Here is a 22,203-nt window from a genome sequence, read left to right on the forward strand (position 1 = left end):
TTACAGGGGTGAGGCAGACGAAGTCAAGGGACTTGCTTTCCCCCAAGCATATCAGGTGAGATGTTGCACTCTGCAAGCCTTGTAATATCGACTGAATGGAACAGAAAAGTCCAATTATGTAAATGATGAAGCAGGTTCCCAAGAAGCAGCCAGCCTTAACATGCTGCCCTTCTCCACAGTTACAGCTTGAAAGGCAATTTAAAAGGTTGTTTTGAATGTCAATCACCACAAATGAGCAGAAGGAAGCGAGAAACAACAACCTGCATTCGAGGCAAAACCAATTCACCTCAAATGTTCCCAGCAGTGCTAAGCCCGGGCCCTGCTCTCCGCAGCTCCCAGCCTGTGGGAATGCTGCAGGTCGGAGTGGCTGGAAGCAGGGAAGAACAAGGCTGCAGCCTGCTCCGAGAAGGTCACGCTCAGGTTTTACATCCGGCTTCTCCGGAGTCTGCTTCCGCAGCTCTCACTGCCACGTCCAAGGCTCTCCAGGCCACGGTTTTACCTCGAGCCATAGAAACTCCAGCAGAACATCAAACAAAACCGGTCATCTTGCCAGCCACGGTGTTCCTTCTCTTTAGCCCTTCCGCCTCGAGGCCTGCTGGAAGAGCTGAACATCTTGCCAGGATCTTGCAGCACCTCCTAACAGGGTCTGTTTTTCAGAAGAGACCAGCTTGAGTCCAGGCATGGGATACACTGTCCCATTACAGATACAACATTCCTGTTGCTATTTCTGTTCCTTTGGTTTCCTGTCCCAAGCTGGTGCATGGGACAGGCTGCTGACAAGCCCTTGCAGCTAACTAGACACGGTCGCTTTGCAACGGGCAATGAAATGAATTCCTGTAGGTACCATGAGAATCAGAGGGTCTGCACAAGCCAGATGTACACTCCTAAGCATGTATGTTCATGTGCCAGTGAGCAAGGGTTGATAAACAGACATGTATCCTGCCTGCTACTTGGAAATCATCTCCTGAGGGGGAAGGGAGAAAGGGGGGAAGCAGGGGAAGCCATAAACCCAGCCAGAAGTGTTTGTACAGTGTGACAACATGAACAATGCAAATATTTCAGCTTTTAAATATGTTTGGAATGACAGAGAATGCCAACATCTCTTTCCCAGAAACAGCTTTTAATCATTGCTGTCCTAATGTAAAGTCGTCCCCTCTCCCTCCCCAACTCCGCAGAACATTTTATAATCAGATTTTTATCAGGCACGAGTCAACAGCACGAGCAAACGCATAGCAGATGGGCGGATGTTTAACATATCGCAGGAGGATCCTCCTACAGCCGTTGAACTCTGCATCCCAATGCCACCTTCTACTATTCAGTACCCAACTGCACCAATGGCCTTGGGACTATTAAGCACCAGAGAAGCCACAGAGTGCCTCTCTCTGAAGACGGCTGCAGACAGGCAACTAGAAACGTTCTCTGCAGGGGATGGAGGAAGAAAGCAGGGAAGATGTAAGTAAATTTGTACCCACTAAAATTCTTCATCTCATTGAGGTTAAAGCCACTTCCATGGAAATCCGTTCCCCTGAGAAGCAGCTCAAAGGCCACACGATGGGCACAGGCTTCTCATCAGTTATGCTGCTGTCCTTCAACACACAAGAGCCCCGAGAGCAGAAGTTGTTCTTCTCATGGCAAAGCATCCAAGGCAGTACAGCCCTCGCAGGGCTGAGGAAACCATACGCGAGCAATAGTCTGTGACTTGCGACCACCCCACGGTGCAAGTAGCAGGGTGTTTGGAACATCTGCGACTCATCTCTCCGTAGGGCCAGCCCTGAGCCTGCTCTCCTGTGGCCTTCCCTTGGGGCGAGGACCACAGCTCTGGCACCCTGCACTGCCCCGAGTGCAGCAGAAGAGTTGCAACCACGCGGACACATACACCGCCTCATGCCGTAGCATCGCCAGGGCTCCCCGGCAGCTGCTCTCCCCCAACTAGGGCCAACGTGGCCACGAGCTGGGTCATGGTCGCAGCCACGTCAGCCAAGGGAGCTGTTCCCTCTCCTGAAGCAAAGGCCCGCGGTTGGGCACGCGTATTGCCAGCAGACACCCGCATGCGGATGTTCATCAAAAGCCGCAGCTAACAAGCCTGGGGCTATTCTCCGAATGTGGAAACAGCCTCCGGAGGGGACGGGGAGCCCAGCGGAGCTGCAGCGTCCACGCCGCAGGCTCCGAGGCCGTAAGAGGACACGCACCAGGCACAGCCGATGCTCGCAGCTTCCTCTTAGCACACAGCCACTTTGGGCTACGGCTCCGCCGCCATAAGTCACGGGGAGACCCTGGAATTCAGGGCCGCTTGCTGCAAGAGAGAGCCCGGGGGGCGGAGAGGGCCCACGGCCGCGCTGCTCCCCCCCGTCCCGCCGGAGCGCCGCAGCTCGCCCAGCTCCGAGCCCCGCGGCGTCCGCCCCCCGCCCCGGCGCGGCCTCCCCGGCCCGGCACTGCTCCGCCGCAGATTACGCCTTTGCCAGTCCCCTCCTAGCCGGCCGGGACCTCTGCCAAGGTCAACACGAGCCCCAGCCAGGCTCCTTAACGACTGCGAGCCCAGCCCGCTGGAAACTCTGAGAGGTTAATCCCGGCAAGGGCTCAGCGCTCCCACGACAGAGCCACGCAGCAAAGCGCAGGGCAGAGGCGACGGCGCAGCTGCCCCCCGCCCGCCGAGCACCCTCGGGGGAAGCGCCTGGGCCGAGCGCTGCCCGCGGCAGCCCCCGGCCCCGGCTCATCCCCCCCCCAAGGAAGGGGGCAAGGCCGGAGGAAGCCCGCCAGGAGCGGCCCCGCCGGCTCGCTGGACAATGCGGGAGAAGCGAGCAGGGAACAACAGGAAACAGGACTCCCAGAAGACCTTTAAACCGTCTCCAGCGCTCGGCCGGGCCGCGTCCAGGGCGGCAGCTAAGCGGCTAGCCAAGACCCTTTCCGTCACGCGGCCCGTTTTCCAGGAGTGTATTGTAAACCGGGCTCTGGAATGTGCAGTCAGTGTGAAATTTGGCGTGTACATTGTTGGCTTCAATGAATCATTAAAAATGTATTTTAAGTGTGTTAATTCATTCTTTTTTAATTAGTTGCTTTTAAAGCTACATTAATGTGCATCAAAGCAATCACCCTCAGCTTTAATTTCCATTTTGCCATATATATTTCTTAGCCTTGGTGCTACGTTTTACAAGAATCCCACCTTCTCTTTCCTTATTCCAGTTACTACTTTATAGCACAATAAAAACATTAATGCAGAGAGGCAAGCAACCAAAACCCTTCAACAACGTAGAGCAGAGCCCAAGTACTAACAACACATGGCTTTTTAACAGCCTTTTTCCATCAATAGATGTCAACTAGTTTACAAAAGGGGGAAGTGGCATTATCCCTTCTACAGACGGGGAAATCTGAGACACAGAAAGGGGAAGCGACTTACCCAGCGAGCAGCAGCCTGCCAATGGCAGATGGGAATAAAATTTGGGTTTCCTAAGTCTCCATCCAGCACTGTACCTGCGAGACCATACGGCTCGCCATGAGTTTTTTCCTGCTGGAGCAGCAGGTTATGCCTGAGTGCAGCCAGCCAGCCTTTGCAAGGGGGCTGAACGCAGATCACTACTGACTCACATCCTATAGGAAGGGCAACAAACCGCATACGTGGTGGAAAAGCCGTCTCAGAAATGGGAAAAAAGAATATGTGGAATCATAACAGGAATAAGAAGATAGGAAAGGAAGAGGGATAGGGTAGGACTGCTCCAGCACCAGAGCAGCGAGCAGCTACTGCTGACCGGGAACACGACGGTCAGCGTCCCGATGGGGCAGGACGGCACACACCACCAGCGGCAGCTTGCACACCCACACTCAGGGGCAGCGTACCGCCCAGACACATTACGAGCCTGCGCTGGCCTGTCGACGCTACTCCTGTCTCCTGCTACGTGGTATCAGAGAGCGAGCAGAAACCACCAAGGGTCCTGGGAACCAACTCTGCCAAGAGCAGACCGGTAAGTCTGCATCGTGGCAGTTCTTCCAGCGAATCTCTTGTCCACGCTTGCAATCATGAAAAACAACAGTTCTGCTTTGATTTTGCGTGGTTATTCTCAGCCAGCTCAAGAGAGCACCGTCCCAGAGACGGCGTCAGCCTGCACCGGCACCTGGCGCAAGGGCACAGGGAGACTCCGCTTCCCCGCGGCAGATAAGCTCACCTGAGCCTTCCTCGTTCAAACTCAGTGGCAAGAGTACAGCAATACATGCATGGCATGGACATGATGGCAACTCCTCTTGAGGGAAAAAAAAATATTTAAGTGGGGAAAGCAGGCAAGAAAACAACTCTGTTCCCTGTCTCGAGAAGTACTAGCGTTCAAGGATACGATCAATGCAAGGCTCATAAGGAAAAGTAATATGTTTTACCAGGCCAACTGAGATTTAGTTTTAAAGCTGCTGCTTTTGAAGGGCACATTGCCTAAAAACATACCTGTTTTTTCCAGCTATAACGAGTTGATCTAATAGGTATTACCTTCTCCTTACAAACTAAGCCTCACTTACTTAAAAAAAAATGTGACTGCAGTGACCCAGAATGGGGTAAAGAGGTCCAGCTCCCCCCTATTTGGGAGGGATAGATAAGGAAATGATTAAGAAAACTAGAAGAGGTCTAATTCTCTTCCAGCAGTGTCAAAGGGAAAAACTCTGGATTATTACCAGGACTGGCTGTGTAAATTACTTTAGCTGTGTTCACACCAGAGATTAGGGCTCAAAACAAAGGCTTTGGAAATGTGCAGAAATGGTGTTTCCTCTCTTCCCTGAACTGATAAAACTGGGTAATCCTGATGCAACTAGCAGTTATCAGGGACGTGCTAAACTCCGAATACCACAGACCTGATCTTGCATCTTGTCTCCACTGGTGCTCTGCAGCCAGCCGAAACCAACAGGTATCTACTGGTGGAAAACAACATCGATTACCGCTGCGTTACACTTACGTCATTTGGGATGGTCAGGCCAGTATTTGGTAATGTAAACGCAATCAACTATTATTTTTATCGGGGAGTTTGGGGAGCTCTTTAATGTGCAAAAATTAGCCTGATCTGTTAAATCATCATGAAGAGTAATTCTAGCACTTTAGTGATATGAGCCGAGCTCCTCACCAAGTAGTCTGACTGCAGCAACGCAGAGCAGGGCAAGGGGTAAGCGAACAACCCCCATGATACTCTGATTAAATAACCCCCAGTATGTTTGGTAACACTTGGCTCACACGCTGCATTTCACCTGAAGAGCTCAACCAGTTTGCAGAGCTGCCCCAGATAAAGCATCGAATGACTCCGGCACGCACTGAGTCAGCAGCGCAGACAGGAATAGCAGCTCTCTCTCTCGTTCTGCACACCGATCACAGGGCCGCGCTACCTGCGACCGCGCAGGCTCTGCCGCCCTCCCGCTGATCGATGCACGGCTCGCAGACACGCGTCAGAGCCCTCGGGCGCGCAAGCATCGCTCGCGCTGGCGGAGAGGGAGGAAAGCCTGCAGGATAACCTTTGAGAACAGCGGGACACGATGAGTAAGCATGAAAACCAAGGTGCCACTAGAAGAGATGCGACGGCCAAATGTCTGCGGGGATGGTGCTGAATGGAAATTAGCAACTAGGAAAAGACTGATCTGGATGTGTCATTTCATGAGGTCACTTCAGCCACGCAGAAGAGCTGACAGTCACAGCTTTCTGCGGCTGCTCGTAAGAAGGTCTTTATCAGCTCTTCTAGATGGCAATTTACACTATCAGAGTTGAACGTCAAATTCAGCTACTGCGGGCTTAGCACAGGGGCCAATTTATAGTTTTACACATGTAAATGGCCCAAATTCACATGTATCCAGACCTTGGAGCCAGCAAATCAGTGTTAGTTCTCAACATTTTCTATGGACCATCACACACAGGTTCTCAAATATGCGAAGGTTCAGAGATACACACCTCAGCTACCAGTGCTCTTCCCTGACCTCAAGGCCCACAGCAGTTTTATAGATTAGGTGGAGAGTGACTGTTCAAGGATAAAGCCAAGAGATAGCTAGCTATTAATCCCATTTCCAAGGCTGCAAAGACAGATATACAACATACTTCCTGACTGGAAGGACACCATATCCCAGACATGTCTTCTGCTCCCACCACTTGGAAGAGCAGCAAGATGGACCAACTCTCGCAGCCTGCTCACTCTGTCACGCTCTGGGAACAGCCCCAGCTAGTTCTAAGCAACTAATGCTGGCTCCACTTATGTTCCCACTAGTCAAGGACATCACATTTTTTTTCTTCTTTCCAGACTCTGAAATTACAAATGGCTCCACTAAAAGCATAATCTTGTCCTGCTGAATTGCATCTCACATCTTTCTCTCACTTTCATTAACGAATGTTTTAAGCCCTATAAAATGCTTGTAATTCTTGGAAATGTGTCACAGACCAAGCAGTAAATGCAGTCTCTAACTTATCAACTAATGCCTCAAGAGTGCCTTTACCTACTCAAAACAAATAGCTGAGACAATACACGGTTTTCTGATGAGAAGCAGAACAGGACAGCTGATAAAAATAATAAGTTGTCCTGGTTTCATCTCCTGGATACACTCTCCTCTGGTTTGGAGCCACTGCATATATCTCAGTGGCATGGAAAGCAAGGTCCTGGCTGGTCACAGTATCACCTCATTAAGACAGATCTTTGAGGGAGCAGCAAAGAACAGAACATGAATAGGCCAAAGAACCTAGGAGGTGTCTTTTCCAAGGCAATACACTATCAAGCGCTAAAGGAGAGAGAGGTGATAATATCTGCTGCGTTTCTCGTGGTTCCCAAGCTCAAATTTGGCTCTATCCCTTCCCAGCACCAGCTCACTAATTACACAAGCACTGGCCATTCTCAGTCTGCAGGCACTGTAGCCCTTTTCTCCAGGAAATTCAGCCATGCTCCTCCTAGAATCTGAATTACTCGTGTTTTACCCCACTTAAAGCTAAACATCCTTCTCATTCAGGGCAGGTTAGCAGGATCACGTACGAGAGCCACATTAGAATAGGAAAAGTCGGAATACCCTGGCACTCTCAAGAGAGCTTTCTTGCCCGCGTGCAATTTCAAATCAACTCCCACAACAAGTCAGCAAAACATCCTCATTGCCCCTGGGTAAGGATGCTAACTTCCTGCTCATTTTAATGCCAGCTACGAAATCTCTGAAGCCCAACTTGCAGCTGCATTAACTTCCCCACGTTCACAGGCTGGTACTCACGTCAGCAGCTCAGGCCAGCTGCCCCCAGCCTGTTTGTCCTGCAGGACTTTCCTGCCAACGAGGAATAATTCCAAACTCAAGGTGAAGTCATATATGCTTTACCCCACAGAGCACAAAACTAAATCCAAACATACAAGTACACAAGCAAGGGATTTCTCCTTGTAATATTTATTACATGTGAAGAGGGGACAATCGCAAGTAAGCAATTTGCTTTGTTAAATAAGACTAAGGCAAGCAAGTTTTTCTACAGGAAGATCATACTAGAGAACCACCAGCAGTCAACTTTCCCCAGGGAGGTCACCTGTCTTGGTGGATACCATTCAACTTCACAAAGCGCAAGGCTCAACGCAGCAGGTTTCCTCATCGGCAGTCCCACACCGGCATGGGGATCCCCAAACGCGCCCCCGCCGCCGCAGCTCTCCCTTACCTTCGAGAGGTCCTCCGTCCCGCCCTGCTGGCTTTGACTCAGGAGAGGCGAGTGCCGCATCAGTGGGTCCTGCAGCAGATCCAGGCGCGGTCTCTTCGTTTCAATGAACTCCAAGTCCGACGGTTTGGCCAGGTCAGAGAGATAGGAGTGCGCCTCGGTCCGCAGGTGCAACTCCTGCGATCTGAGCACAAGGAGAAAGACGACTTACAAACAAACAAAACAAAAACAAACAAAACACACCCAACCAACCTCTGCTTTCCCCTACACTAAGACTGCTCAAAACCCTGCAAACCCTTCAAGGAGGACAGAGGTCTCAACTTCTGCCTGTTCCCCAAGAGGGTGCACCAAGGGAGCCCGTGCAGCCCCAAGACTCCTTCCTAGCCTTTACAGGCCCCGAAGGCTCTGCTCTGGAGCTTGGCTGCCATACACTGCACATCTCCGGGAGCACTTGCTCCTTCGGGGCTCTCCTCACTCACCACGGAGCAGACACGCCTGCAGGACCTGCTCCGCTCACAGGCAAAGCGGATATTACCTGGGAAGCAGTACGCAGCTGCAGCACCCACCTACCCACCGGGGCCGCGCAGCCAGCTCAGTCACTCCCCATACAGCAGGTTGTCCCTTGCAGCCCCTCAGCACCCGGGAAAGGAGCGCAGCAAGGACGTTCAGTCCTGCTAACGCTGCTGAGAAGCTACGAGCCTGCCACGGCTGCCCAGAGAACATATGGTCTAACAGCAAAAAGTTGCATAATTAACATGAAACGTCTTCCCTGCTCCAGGCAGCAGGGGGGAAGTCATCACAGGAACGGAGAGATTTCTCGCAAGAGCTTGGCAACCAGGAACAGCCAAGCAAAGCCGTGGGCCGAGGAGAGGATTCATGCCAAGCTGCGCTCTCAGTGGCGCTGCTGGAAATGCCAAGTAAACCACAGGTTTGGGACATGCACTCAGCAGAGCGCAAGAACCTGGCCCAGATCACTTCCCCTTCGTGCTACCATATCAGACCTCCTAAAAAAAAAAAATAAAAAAAATCCCTTCAGGCCACACTACTGTCATCCTCCTCCTCCTCGTCAACACCCAGAAAGCCCAGCTGCTCTCTGCAGTGCTGGTGGCCAGCTGTGCCCCAGGCCACGCGGTGGGGCCCCCACAAGCCCCCTCCCCAGCCGCAGACAGGCCCGCGCTTTGTGCTCTGCCCGCTTCCAGGTGTGGGCATTCAGGTGGCCGAGACAAGCCGAAGCTCAGAAGATCCCCCCACCTGGGCCATCAGATCCCCCTGTGGACCCGAGACCAGAGGAAGCCCCGTTCCACCACTATTCTGTCAAAGGTACCTGCCTCACTGTTTATAATTAAAACCTCATTCATGAACACCGAGATTACACATAGAGGAAAAAAATGAATTCTCCCCTGTGGCTAGAGGGCTGGGATTTATGTTCACAAGATGGGGGAGGGAAGAAAGCACCCCAGCCCCCGGCAGCTCCTCGGCCCCAAGACAGACCTGGCAGCTGCGCTGCCTCTTCCCAACGGGCTCAAATGTCTTTCACTTGCTAATATGATGCAGTTGATAATACCTGGAAATTGCAGGGGGGGAGGTGTTTGCTTTTAAAGAACAAGTATAAAACTTCTGGGGAGCTGTATTTTTCTTACCAGGAGCCTCCTGTGGGAATTTTAAAGGGATCCTACAAAAACACACCAAATCTTTTACTACGCCCAAGGATGAAGCTCTGTTGCAGCAGCTCCAAGGGTGTGTTTTTAACGCTGGAGACAGACGTGCCTCTTAAACGCACACGCGCAGGAGATTCAAAGTTTGGAGAAGAGCACAGCTTGCTTCCTCTCCCCCTTACACAAGCTCGCTGAAGCCCTCCGGAGCCACGTGGCACAAGCATCCTCCCAGGCTACCAAAGCAAGACACATCAAACCGCCTTCGCCCGCCTGACGCAACGAAGGCGGAGGAAGCACTTTGTCAAGAGCAGGCCTAAAAGACGGGGGGTCCTGCACACAGTTGGGCCCCCAGCCACAACCAAGCTCATTAAAGGGTTGGGAGAGGATGAATGATCCAGAGCCCTCTGAAGGCAGCGGGCGTCTCGCCAGCAGCTGCAACGGCTCTGCAGCACACCCAGAGAGAGGAGGTCCCCGGGCGAAAGCAACCTTCCCGGCCGGCGCGACCCCCCGAGCGCAGCGCACAGCCCGTGGCCTCCCGGGCGCCGGCGCGGCACGCTCCGCCGGGCCCCGGGAAGCCAGCTACGGCTCCCTCTTTCTTTTCTTCTCCTCATCGACGGCAGTAACCAAGTGTGTGCAGGCCAAGCTCGGCTGCTGCGGGTTCGGCGCTGAAACGCGGGCAGTCGCTCGCTGCTGACGCACGGACGCAGAGCCCGGCTCGTCCTCTCCGCCCTTCCCCGCGGGAACGGGCTGCGGGAGCGGCGCAGCGCCTGCTGCTCCACCACCTCCGCTCAGGCCTGCACGGCTCCAAGCGGCGAGCGCCCGGCCCCGGAGGGCGGACGTGCTGCTAGCACGGCCACCTTTCCGGAGCAGGACGGCTCCTCAGTTCCGCTGGGGAACACGGCTCGTTTCACCTGCAAACGCTTTCGCACCAAACGAGAGAGAACTTTGCTCAGCAAGGCCAGCCATACCTCGGGGCACCTCTCGGGTTTCCTGCTGGTTTGCCCCAGCCGCTCGTGCAAACCCTGCCTGCTCGCAGCTGCGCTCCAACAGTTCGGGCTCTGCTGTAAAACCCAGTAACAATAAGCAACTGTTGAGCAGGGCAGGTGTTAAAATATTCCAACACCCAAGGCTGTGCTGTACCAAGGCAATTAAAAATCCAATGGATTTTTTGTTGTTTTTAAAGGCTGTATTACCAAGAAGCTGCTAATTGACACAAGACAGCTCTGAGACCTCCGCAGTTGTCACAAACTCAACACGAGCCACTGCTCAGACACGACCGCTACACTCAAAAACCATGTATTAAGATAAGAGTAACACTCGGCTTTATAAAGGCAGTTACAGTGAGCCAGGGGCTATGCTGAGGAAAGCAGCTGCTACATTATAGGGTGCTATTTTATTTCCATTTCCACATCCATTGGAGCTTCTATTAAATTTATCCACTGGAATTTCCAGCCGCTCCCAAGATTACTTTGCCCAATACAACCCCCTCAGCCTGTCTTGGCTGCAAATAAAAACACCCTTACTTGAAGCCTTCACACCTCTCGTTCTTTACATCCACACCTGCAGCGAGCTCTTTACGACTTTTATAGAGCAATGACGTTTAAAAATTACTCTGCCTAAAAAAAAATAATTGTTACATTCGGTTTGGGGTTTTGCTGCATTTTCTAAATAGTTCCCATCTGTTTGTTTTATTGCAGAGATTCCTGCCCCAACACCTTGGGCTAGTGGGGCTGCAAGCCCAGAGTTTGCCCTGGCATCCAGCTTTTCCATCTGCTCACTTCTCTGTCTTGGACAGGTCCAAGTTCAGAAGGTAAAGATGACCCAAGATTAAACCTCTGATTTATAACTCATCTGAAAAGTTAATTGCCTGTTACCAGCTGCCAAGCTGTGTCACTAAGTCATCGTGGCCTCTTTCTCAGCAGACTAGGGCTGGGCATTAGGGCACTATGAGCTGCTCGATGGCACACGAGCAGCAGAGCACCTCCATCTCCTCCATTCAGTGGGTGCTCATCTTGCAGTGGGACAGGAACTGGGAAATGTCTTCTGCCACATTATACCTTCACCTGAACTATCTGAGCACAAAATGGAATAACAATGGGGTAGTTTGCTAGTTAGGTATAAAGGAAATCGAGACTGTGCATCCCTTGGGAGACAGGACCTACTGAAGTGTCCTGAGCTACGGTCAGGAAGGAGATGCAAGAGCAGCCCTGAAGAGATCTGAACAGATCTCATCTATCTTCTTTGCAAGTGTGCTCCTGCTGACGTCCAGGCAGACCCTCCTGCCCCACTAACCCATCTTGCTCTTCTCTGCAGAGCAGCGTAGCCCTCTCCTGCTCCTCAAGCCTTCCCTTCTTCCGTTCCTCCATCAGCTGGGAAGCAAAAGGTGATGGGTCAAGGAACAGAAGTTTTTCTGCAAGACATGGGGAGGAAACCCAGCCTGGCCAACGTGGCAAAACCCCCTTCGAGTTCACAAAGGCATGGCTTCTGCACCAAGGGTTCAAAACACCAACAGTACCTCTAAGCAGGCTCCCAGTAATTTCCCAACAAGGGGATACTTTGTCTAAATTTTGCTCCCATCCACAAATAATGTTCCTTCAACACAGGGCCAAGCACGACAGTTAGGGTGGAAAATTGGCTCTCTGTTTCTTGGAACCAGAACCAAGGTAAACTATCACCTTAGTGTAGCTGTTTATCTCCTCCGGCTGAAATGGTTTGGTGGTAAACGGTCTCCAAAAATAAGTTAAAAAAAAAAAAAAACTAACCTCCAGCCCCCAAAAGGTACAGATAGCCAATAAAATGCTTTTGGGAGCCAGTACTATAGTAAAACACTAGTGCTGAAGTGAATTATTTATAGCTAGTGCTAAGATTCGTCTGGGGGTTCAGCAGCCTCTTTACGTGATACCCAGAGTAGGCGACCGGGCAACTAAGACTTGTTAAAGAGAGAAACCAGAGGGTTTTGCAAGAGCAAAACCTGCCACCAGGCAGCTAGAAAAGTATGTACAGGGAGCAGCTGATATATTCCCTCTGTCATCCTGTTGACGAGAGAGAAAAAACACACAACTTACTTAACAACAGAGGCCACGGAAAGAGCAGCCAGGCTGGCAGGAAGAGAGAGCTGCCGGCCTTAAGTGGCGACCGTCGCAGAAGGATTCGGTCTGCACAAGCTGAAGGCGCAGGACAGCCTTGTGCAGGATGGCTTCTTCCCGGCCAAATCCAATTTAGATGAGAGCAGATACTTTAAAACCTGCACATTTAAGAGCCCAATATGCAGGATCTGAATTATTCACAGCCAGGACCACCAAAAGCTTAGGGAAAAAAAAAAAATGGCACAACAGCGCTGCCACGCTCAGAAGGAGAATGAGTATTGGTGGGTCTCAGAGCCTCCTCCTCGCACGGAGGCCCAAAATCCAGAGCCTGGCCGGAAAACCCTCGTGACAGTTGTGGATGCCTGGAGCCCGCCGCATCCCAGCACCTGGGGCGCCCTCCCAGTTTCAGCAGACCTGTTGCGTATATCCCGAGATCGCCTTTCCTCCCCGAAACAAACTCTGGTTCAAGGTTACACGCAGCAAAGCTGCTTCATGAGCTTTCATCACTCCATCACGATGAAGGCAAAGCCTAGGTTTCCCCTCACATCCTTCTACACGGCACACGAGCCCATGCCACCACGCTCAGCGTATCCAGCTCTTCTCTGCAAAGCCTGTCCGCTCTCTGTGCCCATAGCTCACACTGGCACAGAGGGCACTTGCTGGACAAGACAACACTGGCACCAAGCAACCACGTGTCAGCTAGTGCCCTTTCCAGAGCTTGTTTTCCCACGCTCAGTTCAGGTGGGGAGTGAAAAAAAAAAATAAAAATCCAACTCCCAGAACATAATTTTAAATGCGAAAAGATGCAAAGAGCAGGCGATTTCAGCTGCACTACCACTCGCTCCTGAGAAAAGGGTCACCTTTAAAAATGGAAACTTAATTAAAGGCCATAAATAAAACCCGGTTGGCCGTGCCGTTAACTCTGGAACAGTTGGTGCCATTTGGCCCAGCACAAATTAAAACTTAAAACTGCACGTTATATCCAACGGCCATACACGCCGCGCTGGTTTTCCACACGCTCTGAACTCCCACAACTCCCCGGGCTCCTTAGTAGAAGGATTAATCACATTCAATAAGCACAGTAATTAGGCGTGCTCTCATGCTGTATTGCACATGGCTATCTCGGACGGCTGCAAAAACACAGCAGCTGGTTAACATATCCTAAATATCATACTTCAGAGCAACACTGGGTGAACTCTCCAAACTCTTAATGGTTTCTAAGCAGAAGGGCTCCAGAAAAGAGCATGGTCTCATGAACTGGTAAAATAATCTCCTATGAAAACAATGACTCATCGTATTCTGGAAAAAGACAAAATATACTACATTAACATGCATACCACTCATTACAGCCACTTTTTCCACCAGTACAACCGTTATTGATCCAAGGGTGCTGGGGTGGATAAGGAATCTTGCTCTAAAACCATCACACATAAAAGAGTCGATTTTCAGGAACTCTGTCCCACTGGCACCTGACATTTAACGCTCAACCCAGTTATTCTCTTCTTTTGCAGATCAACATATACATAGAAGAGAGAAAACCCTAATCCTTGTCACCTTGCCAGGACATTCCTCTGCAAGCATTCACAGTACGACTCGTACCAACAGCAGATCCTGAAATACTTCTGTTTGCTCCTGCAGTCCAGTTGGCACAGCCAACTGAACAAGCTATGGGGAAGTCTGTGGATCCTTCCAAGAAAAAGACTGCTACCAAGAAAACCATCAAGGAAAGCAGCACATTCCTGCAAAGAAACATAGAGCAACTTCCCCTACAGTAACAGAGGCCGAGTGGCTAAAGTTTTCTTTCCTTCTTTCAATCTAGAATCACACCAGAGTGAAGTCAAATCTTTACCCATTCCCCAAGGAGTTGTGAGGGCTCTCAAAGTTCATTTACTCAGGCAAGGGTGGGCTGCAGCTCCACGAGCATCACCCATAGGACTGGGCCACGCGGGGTGGGAAGCAGGACAAGCAGGCAGCCTCTCCCCCGAGGGAGGAGTGTCCACACTGGAGGCAGCACTTCAGGGACTGTTTCTCCCCATCCCACCTGACCCACAGGCACAACTATGGTGAAGTCCAGCTGCCTAAAGCTGTTCAAAGAGCTTCTTGCTGAGGGAGACCCCAAATTTACGACCATTTCGGAGTCCTACTCCTTCCAGCAGGTTGCCGCTCAAGACAGCAGTAGCTTTTTGCCACTGGCACTTGATTCATACTAGAATGCTTTTCACTTTGCCATGGTGAAAAGCCCCACTCCCAATTCTCTTTTTCACTGGGCTTTTCCTAGTGGCCACAACAAAACAGCAGCCAGGAGAGGAGGAGAGACTGTGAAACTAAAGCTGCCACCAGAGTAAGATGGTTGAAATAAGCCCAAGTGATTTCCATGGGATTTATAGCATCCACAGGCCTCAAACACTTTGCGCAAAGACAGCGGGCAGAGGCTTCTGAGTCTTGCCCAAGATGAAGGCAAAACCAAACTGGGACACCATCCCCAAGAAACAGCAGAGGGGAAAATAGATCCCTGCAGCTCCCCGGAGAGGAGCGTGAGCAGCACGTAGAGCACTGCTGCAGCCAAGCGCGCGGCCTCGGAGCAGCCAGGCCCGAGGGGTCCCCAGGGCTGCGCCGCGTCCTCTGGCCGGAGCGACCGCGCTGGCTCTGCGGCAAGGCGCAGCGGCAGGGCAGGGCTGTCCGAGCGGGCTGGCTCTGCTCAGGGAACGCGCACAGCCAGCCTGGCACCTTCCACTTGCACTAGACTTACCAATTTATTTCTTTAAGGGGCAGGGAGGGAGGACTATTCGGGAAGAGCGTCAGACATTGCAACCAACACCAGACAGACTGCTTCCTTTCTGAATACCTGAAGCAAAGAGGAATTGGAAAGGCTCCCCCCCGACTAAGGCTTGCTTTAAGGGGAGAGAGAGAGAGAAGGGAAGGAAAGTCAGCCTAGAAATCCATAACAACTGCCTGACACTCACCTCTGCTGCCTGCCAGGCAGGGCACTGCAAAGCTACACACAGGATGAGCTTCTTCCTTTCCGACACAGCACACCCTTGTGCTTCCTCCTATTTATTCCCCTCGTCCCTGCTTTGCAGACATCATTTGTCTGCCATTGGCTGCTCCCACCTCCCCTGCCCCTCATGCTGAGGGCCAGCTGCCTCTGCTTGAAAACCATCAACTGAAGCCCAAGAACAAAGCCAAAGTGCTTACAGATGCACCCAGCATTAATCTGCCAAAGGGACTCAGCTGCGGAGATGCCTGCTTTTGCTGCTGTTCCTTGACCAGGCTTTGCTTCTGCACCATGCAGAACCACTATCAGCACCAATCCAACCTGCTCCAGAAGCTCTAGGTTCTCAGCCCTGGAGCCGACAGCAAGTTCTGGGGTGAGCAACCAAGCACCCAAAGGGCTCTCTCTACAGCTGGTTTCATCAGGCATGATTGTAGAGCAGGTTCTCATACCACGAAAAGGAGAAAGTGCAGCCCTCATGGGACAGCTTTCAAAATCCGGTGCTTACAGCTGCAGGAAAACAGTAGCTGTATTTGCAAGAGAGACAAACGCCTCCCCAACTCCAACTCAATGTAGTTTGAATGACTTCAGTAATTACACTGGGTTGATAATTTCTAGAGACACTTCTCATCCTGCATCCCCAGATGCCCAACTACTTCTATTTTTTTTAAATAGCTCTATACCCTAGTATGCTAATTGAGCTACACTTAAGCAGTATTTTTAGCCTTACTACTGAGTATAGTTTTTGCAAAAGTTCAAATCTTCAGACGCAGCAGGGAAAAAAGTGTGAAATGGAAAGTTGGGTCTGTTTTAAAAGTTTCATTTTATAGCATGCTTAAACTTAAACACACTGGTTGAAAGTGTTGAAATACTCAAGATAACCATTTGGATGTGTATCTAGACTCGGTAACCCCAGCTAGCATCTACCCACATTCAAGTGATCAGCAACACAAAAATAATCATTGCTTGAAGGGTTTGAAACATGGCAAGCTGCAGTGAGATGCTTGGATGATCCTGCTAGATTAAGTCTGTGGTACAGCATACACCAACGTTCATAGCTGGTTTTTAGTTATATGGAGGAACTAAGATAAATTTTTAAAATAGCACATTCAGACTGTGAAACCTTAATTTTACTGGAGAGTAGAACTGGTTCTCCATTTTGCAGACCATAATTAATGTGTTTATGACTCTGAAAAACAAAAGCAGGCAGGGACCATGCTGCCAGGTTTCCCGTACCCATCTCCCCAAAATGAAGCTGACTCTTCAAACAAATGGTTCCAGCTTGATTCACTTCCAGCTTAGTTTTGATAAGAAGTTACCACTGAGAAATCAAAGCAATGTATCAGGCAGCAATGGATTATTAGTCGTTAGAAATGATACTACCCCTGTGTAACAGTGAGCATCAGAGGGCTGTGCCCAGGAGCATCCAGGAGGGCAGATGCCCACTTCGCTCAAGTCTGCATTCTGCCTCCAAATTCTGACTGCTCTGTGTCTGCTCAGGATCAGGGGGAGTCCATCACACCAGAAAAAGAGGGTGCTGGCTGCCTTTCTAGCAAAACAGCAGGTCTTCAGCTGCCTTATGCATCCACTGCCCTAAGAGGTCTTTCTCCTCTCCCCTAACAGCTACGATTCTAGAGAAACAGACTCATCTCTCACTAGCCATAAGCAACAGCTCAGTGGCTCTGCACTGCTTTTATTCGTAGCCTGACCAGGGAGGGAGCATCAAAAAATGTTTTGCATAAATCTACTGTTCTAAGGTTCGTATTTCACTTCCAGGCTACTTTTTTCCAAAACCACTAAGTGTCAAATGCAGAAGAGAAACTGTGAAACGGAGAGAGCAGTGTTTTGTGACGAAACCGAGAGCGAGAGTGATGGCCTTTGAAAGCAGATCAGCTCCCGTGGTTAATGCATCTACGGCATTTCCAGCCGCATGGCACTTGCCCGAGTAGCATGCAAAACATTAACAGTTGCACATGGCAGAGTACAAAAGCAATCAGTGACAGAGGGAGATTCGCAAGAGGATCAGACAGGGAAAAAAACATCCAGAGAAAGCAGCAAGAGGAATGTAGAAAGAGAAACAAAAACAATGAAAAGGAGGAGGAAGAGAGCAACAAAAGAGGAAGGAGAGATGAATAATGGAAATGAGCTATTTCACTCCTCCCTTCAGTCTAGGGAGCTACAGGCCAAAACCAACAACACAGCTTCACTTTCCACACTGAAGAAAACCAGTGCAACTAGTTATGGCCACGTGTAGCTTCTTGGAAGACTGGAGGGGGGAAGGGGAGTTAAGATGGCTTTGAAGCGATAGATGATCTAAGGGAAGAGACCACATGACAGAAGTGTCACTTGCATTAGCACTACTAAGCTGAGACTGGCCTGGAGATGGAGCGTAGCCTGTAACAACAACATAACATAACATAACATTGCAGAGGCCTCCGAGAGCTCTCCTCAACATCACAGCACTGTGCCGACGCTGGCTAACACGGCAGGAGGACACCAAATAGCAGCCAGGGAATCTGGGGAAAGGCGCCCTTTACCTCTCGTTGCCCGGCTGGAACTCGGAAAGCAGGGACGGCCTCCTCCGCTGCGGCTGCATGATGGACCCCGGCGGGAGGTGGGACGCGTAATCCCTGGAATGATGCTGGTACTCTAAGAGCGCGACATCCTGCAGAAAGAAACACAGAAGACCTTGTTACGCTGGTGGTGACTTTCATGAGAGTGGTGAACCCTGATGACTCAGAAGAAGCTTTATCAATGCTCCTCCTTTGGAGCATGGGGTGCTGGACCACACAATCCACATTGCTCCGTGCCTTCCCTCCACGTGGTCCCCAGTGACCACCAATCCTGCACCGTGCTAAGACGGTGGCTTGGCCCCTGTGGTCCAAATGACTCTGGTCGGTTGCTGAGGCTGCTCGCAGGGCTGGTTCCCAGGCTGCAACACCAACGAGCTCTACCCTGCCACTAAGCATGAACCTCACGCTTTTTGACATCTGAGTAGTGATGCCTTCAAATCAGAGAATAAGAACATGTAAGAAGAAAATTAAGTCACAGGATACTTTCAGCTTCAATAATCTACATGGTGGTTTAGAATAAAAAAAAAAAAAAAAAAGGGAAGAGAAATCACAACGTTATCTTGACGGTGCCCCTTTAAACACAGCTCCCCTGGGCTGAGCTAAAGCAGTTTGAAAGGATAGTTTGCTACTTATTATGTGTATGTCCCTTTTGTTCCTTGACCCTTGGAGAGTACAGTACGGTATGTTCCCGGTTTAATTAAATAAGAAGCCCTCCTGCTCTGTGCCACAGACTGATTCCAGCAGCAGTATTTCAGCAGCTACATTTCAATTGCTATTTTTTATTTGCAGATAGATACTTGACCAGAAAAGAAGACTAATCATCTAATTAACTAAGACCTTCAGCAATGGCATAGAAAGCCCTGCCACAGAACATCCCTGGCAACACTGACAGATATTTATGTTAGAAAAAAACAGTCCCACTCAGGAGTCTATTTTGAACCATTTTCACCTGGAACAATAAAGCTCCAACTCCCTTAAAAAATTCATAGACTAAAACTGGTAAATAAAATAAGAAGTACATGCAGTTGGGGTGGAGGGGATCTTAGTCATAAGAGCTGCAACAGAAATTATTTGATCAGATGTAGTGAAGACAGATGTGCTCCAATACTACAGAGTAACTGAAGAAGTACCTAAGCAAGGTAAATTTGGCAGGCAAAGAAAGGATTTGGGAGCTTAAGTTACAATCTTCACCTACAGACCCCTTTCCCAAGCTGTAAATGAGCAGAACATCCACTCCAGCACTGGATACCCTGTTTCCTTCAGCTGTGGCTGCAGATTAAGAGGAAGTATCAGGAGGTATAAAGGCTACACATCTTTGTCTATCAGAGGGTAAAACAATATGTTTGCATAGTAGCTTTTTGGAAAGCCAGGAAGGAAAATAGAAATTCTAAGCACTCAGTCCAGGGCAGCCAAGGAAAACAGATCCCCCACCCCAAGATCAGCCCCTCCTGCACAAAAGCTGAAAAAATGTAAGTAATGAAAGGAGGAAGAAGGGCAATGGCGGTGTCTGCCAGCTGCTATTTCTCATTTTACCTGGAATAACAGAGGATATTAGTTGTTGCAATCAGGCTCATTTCTCCTCAACATTGAGAGGGGGGCTATTCTCTCTTCTGACTGAACTTGGGCAACTGCAGGAATCAAGGGCCCCTGCCAACCCCCAAAACTCTACCTCCAGGCCTGTCGGTTCAGATGTCAGCCGTTACAGTGAGCTGCGTGTTCAGAAAGACTACAGGGCCAGAAGGAGGGCACTGCAGCACACTACCTCCACCCTGCTTCACGGAGATGTTCCACCTCTGCTGTGAGCTCCACTGCCAAGCGAGAAAGCTCCTCTGTGCTGCAGCTTTTGCTTCATCTCTATAACTCATGCATGAGGCCCTGCAGGGCTGCAGGTCGGATTAGATGCTGTCAATGCAACTGCAGACAGGGATAAACAAACATCCAAAGGGAAGGAACCTGCTGGCTCCTACAGTCCTGCTCCAGCCAAAGCAGAGTAATTGCCCACAACGGGCTTCCCAGCGTTCGCACCCATCTGAGTTTTAAAAGAACGGAGCAATGCAGCTTCTGACCTCTATATACAAAACACACACACATAATGGCTGGGAAGATGTACCAACAGGCCCACAACTAGGACCGTCACCTTCCACCGTCACCGTGGGCGTAGAAACTAGAATTACCCGTCTGGGAGGCTCGAAGGCTGTGCTCTTGAGAAAAGGTTCCTGCATGTCCTGAGAACCATCTGTTTCTCTTCCCCCCACCCCGCTCACACTCGGTTGAGTCTTGCCTTTTCCTTTTCTACTTCCTTTCAGAAAACTCTTGCCGGAGCTCGGACCCTCATCGCACGGCCTGGAGCGACGGGGAAGGTCGCTGCGCGGTGCCATCATCCCTGGGTTGAGACCTCCAGGACATCCTTTTCCCGCTTCAGCGCTAAGCGTAAGGGTGACAGGCACCATCTCCAGCTTTTCCAAACATCGCCCAACACATTCCCTGACCTGCTCCACTTTGTCCACATTAGCTTTCAGTTTTACCAGGAAAAAAAAAAAGTAACACAAAAAATTAGTGAGACATTAAAAAAAAACAAAAAAAAAAAAAAAAAAAACAAAACAATCACCACCACTGTATCTTTGTACCCTGTCAAAGAACTGCGGGAGACCTGGCAGAACGTAGGTGGATTAACTGCTCAGAAAGTTGCTACAGTAAATTGCACTGCGAGCTACGACTGTGTTTTTTAAACACACATGCTGGGAAGCTTTACGCGCAGCCTCCCGAAGAGGCCTCAATTCTGCTTAGCAGCGATTTAAAGCCTCGTGCCGGGAGGCAGCCCGCTGCCAGCGAAGCTGCACCCTCCCTGCACCGCCGGACCGGTGTCCAGTGCCCGACACACGAATCGCCCCAGCACCGACGCACGCAGCAGAAGTGTGATTCAGTCCGCAGCCTTGACCCAGGATTTCTAGCGCAGCCTTGGCGCCTGCTCCAGGGCAGCTATAAGACATCTGAAATACAGCAACCATAAACCCCGCAGCCCCGAGCTACACACCGCTCCTTTCTCTTTCCATCGCTTTCCTGGCTTTCGCTCAGTTCTATTAGCTCATCCTCTCTCTGTTAGGATCATATAAGGTAAGGTTGGAAGGGACCTCCAGAGATCATCCAGTCCAACCCTCAGCGTAGCCCATACAGGGATTGAACCCACAACCCTGGCATTAGCAGCACCACGCTCTAACCAACTGAGCTAACCTTCTCTTTACATCTCTTCCCGCTCTGTGGGATCCTCCTCCTCCCCCGTCTCCTACCTGCTGATGTGTCAGAGCACCTTCTCCAAGGCTCTTGGTTCCTTTTCTCCCATTGCCTCCTAGCGAGACTTCATTCCTTTTCAACCAACCTTTTCTATATTCCTTGCAGTTCAGCAGCTCCTAGATAGAAGTACTGCGGCCTCTGAAAATCCCACCAAATTTCATAAATTCAGTAAATGTCATGAAAAATAATTAAAGAAAGAAGAATGAACACAGGAGGAAATTAATGTCTTTTTCACATGCTGACAGAAATTAACCTTCTCTGCTCAGCCAAAGGAGGGGGAATATTTCCAAAACAGAACCAAAGCAATAAACAACAAAAAAATCACTTTAGAAATCTCAATTCCAAGACCTTATCATCCTCATGATAAAACAACAGCTTCTCAAAAAATAACCCTGAGCAAAAGGAACCATCAGATCCAACAGCAAGGGCACAGTACACCCAGATAGGCACCAGGCCAGAGTTTCCTTTCTGTGAGGTCTAGCCTGCTTAGAGCCTTAGAAGGCTCGAGAACATGCAAGGTGATGCCAAGGGTTAGCTTCCAAGCTCAGGGGTTACATTCTTCTGCCCGGCACCGCTGTGGCTCCGTGGCAGATCTCAGGCAGCGACTCTCCGCTGGCCAGGAGAACAAAGCTTCTTTCAGGCCAGGCCCCTGGGCACCCATCCTCTCGCCTCCACTGCAAACGGAAGCTAATCCACGTGACGCCAAGGGAGCAGTCTCACGCGCGCTCAGAAGCCTCTTCTCTCAGCTGGACAGCACGGCCCAAACCCAGCCGGCACAGCGGTCCCCCGCGAGCCACGCGCACACGCTCACCGCAGCGCGCAGGCCGCACAGTCCCCGCTCCCCCAGCACTCCCACCACCAGCTCTGCGTGGCAGCCCTGGCATACGCGTTCTTGCTCGTCTTCCTCTCTGCTTCTGCCGGGACTCACAGCTACCCCAGACTTGCCCCAGGGCACCCGCGCTGTGCCAGCAAGCAAGCCCAGGTCAGC

At 50.6% G+C, this 22,203-nt stretch overlaps 1 protein-coding gene across 9 annotated transcripts in view; it reads right to left on the reverse strand.

Annotated features, from left to right (window-relative positions):
* The window catches only part of NCOR2 (nuclear receptor corepressor 2), a 267,305-nt gene that overhangs the window by 154,457 nt on the left and 90,645 nt on the right, over positions 1-22,203 (reverse strand). For all 9 annotated transcript variants that reach the window (XM_062590203.1, XM_062590200.1, XM_062590204.1 and 6 more), the window contains exons 3-4: positions 17,889-18,016; positions 7,622-7,802 (exon numbers count right to left, since the gene is read on the reverse strand). In XM_062590203.1, coding sequence (XP_062446187.1) covers positions 7,622-7,802; positions 17,889-18,016 — 309 coding nt within the window. The remainder of the gene's footprint in view (positions 1-7,621; positions 7,803-17,888; positions 18,017-22,203) is intronic.

Source organism: Rhea pennata, chromosome 17 (genome assembly GCF_028389875.1).
Source record: "Rhea pennata isolate bPtePen1 chromosome 17, bPtePen1.pri, whole genome shotgun sequence".
Taxonomy (NCBI): Eukaryota; Metazoa; Chordata; class Aves; order Rheiformes; family Rheidae; genus Rhea; species Rhea pennata.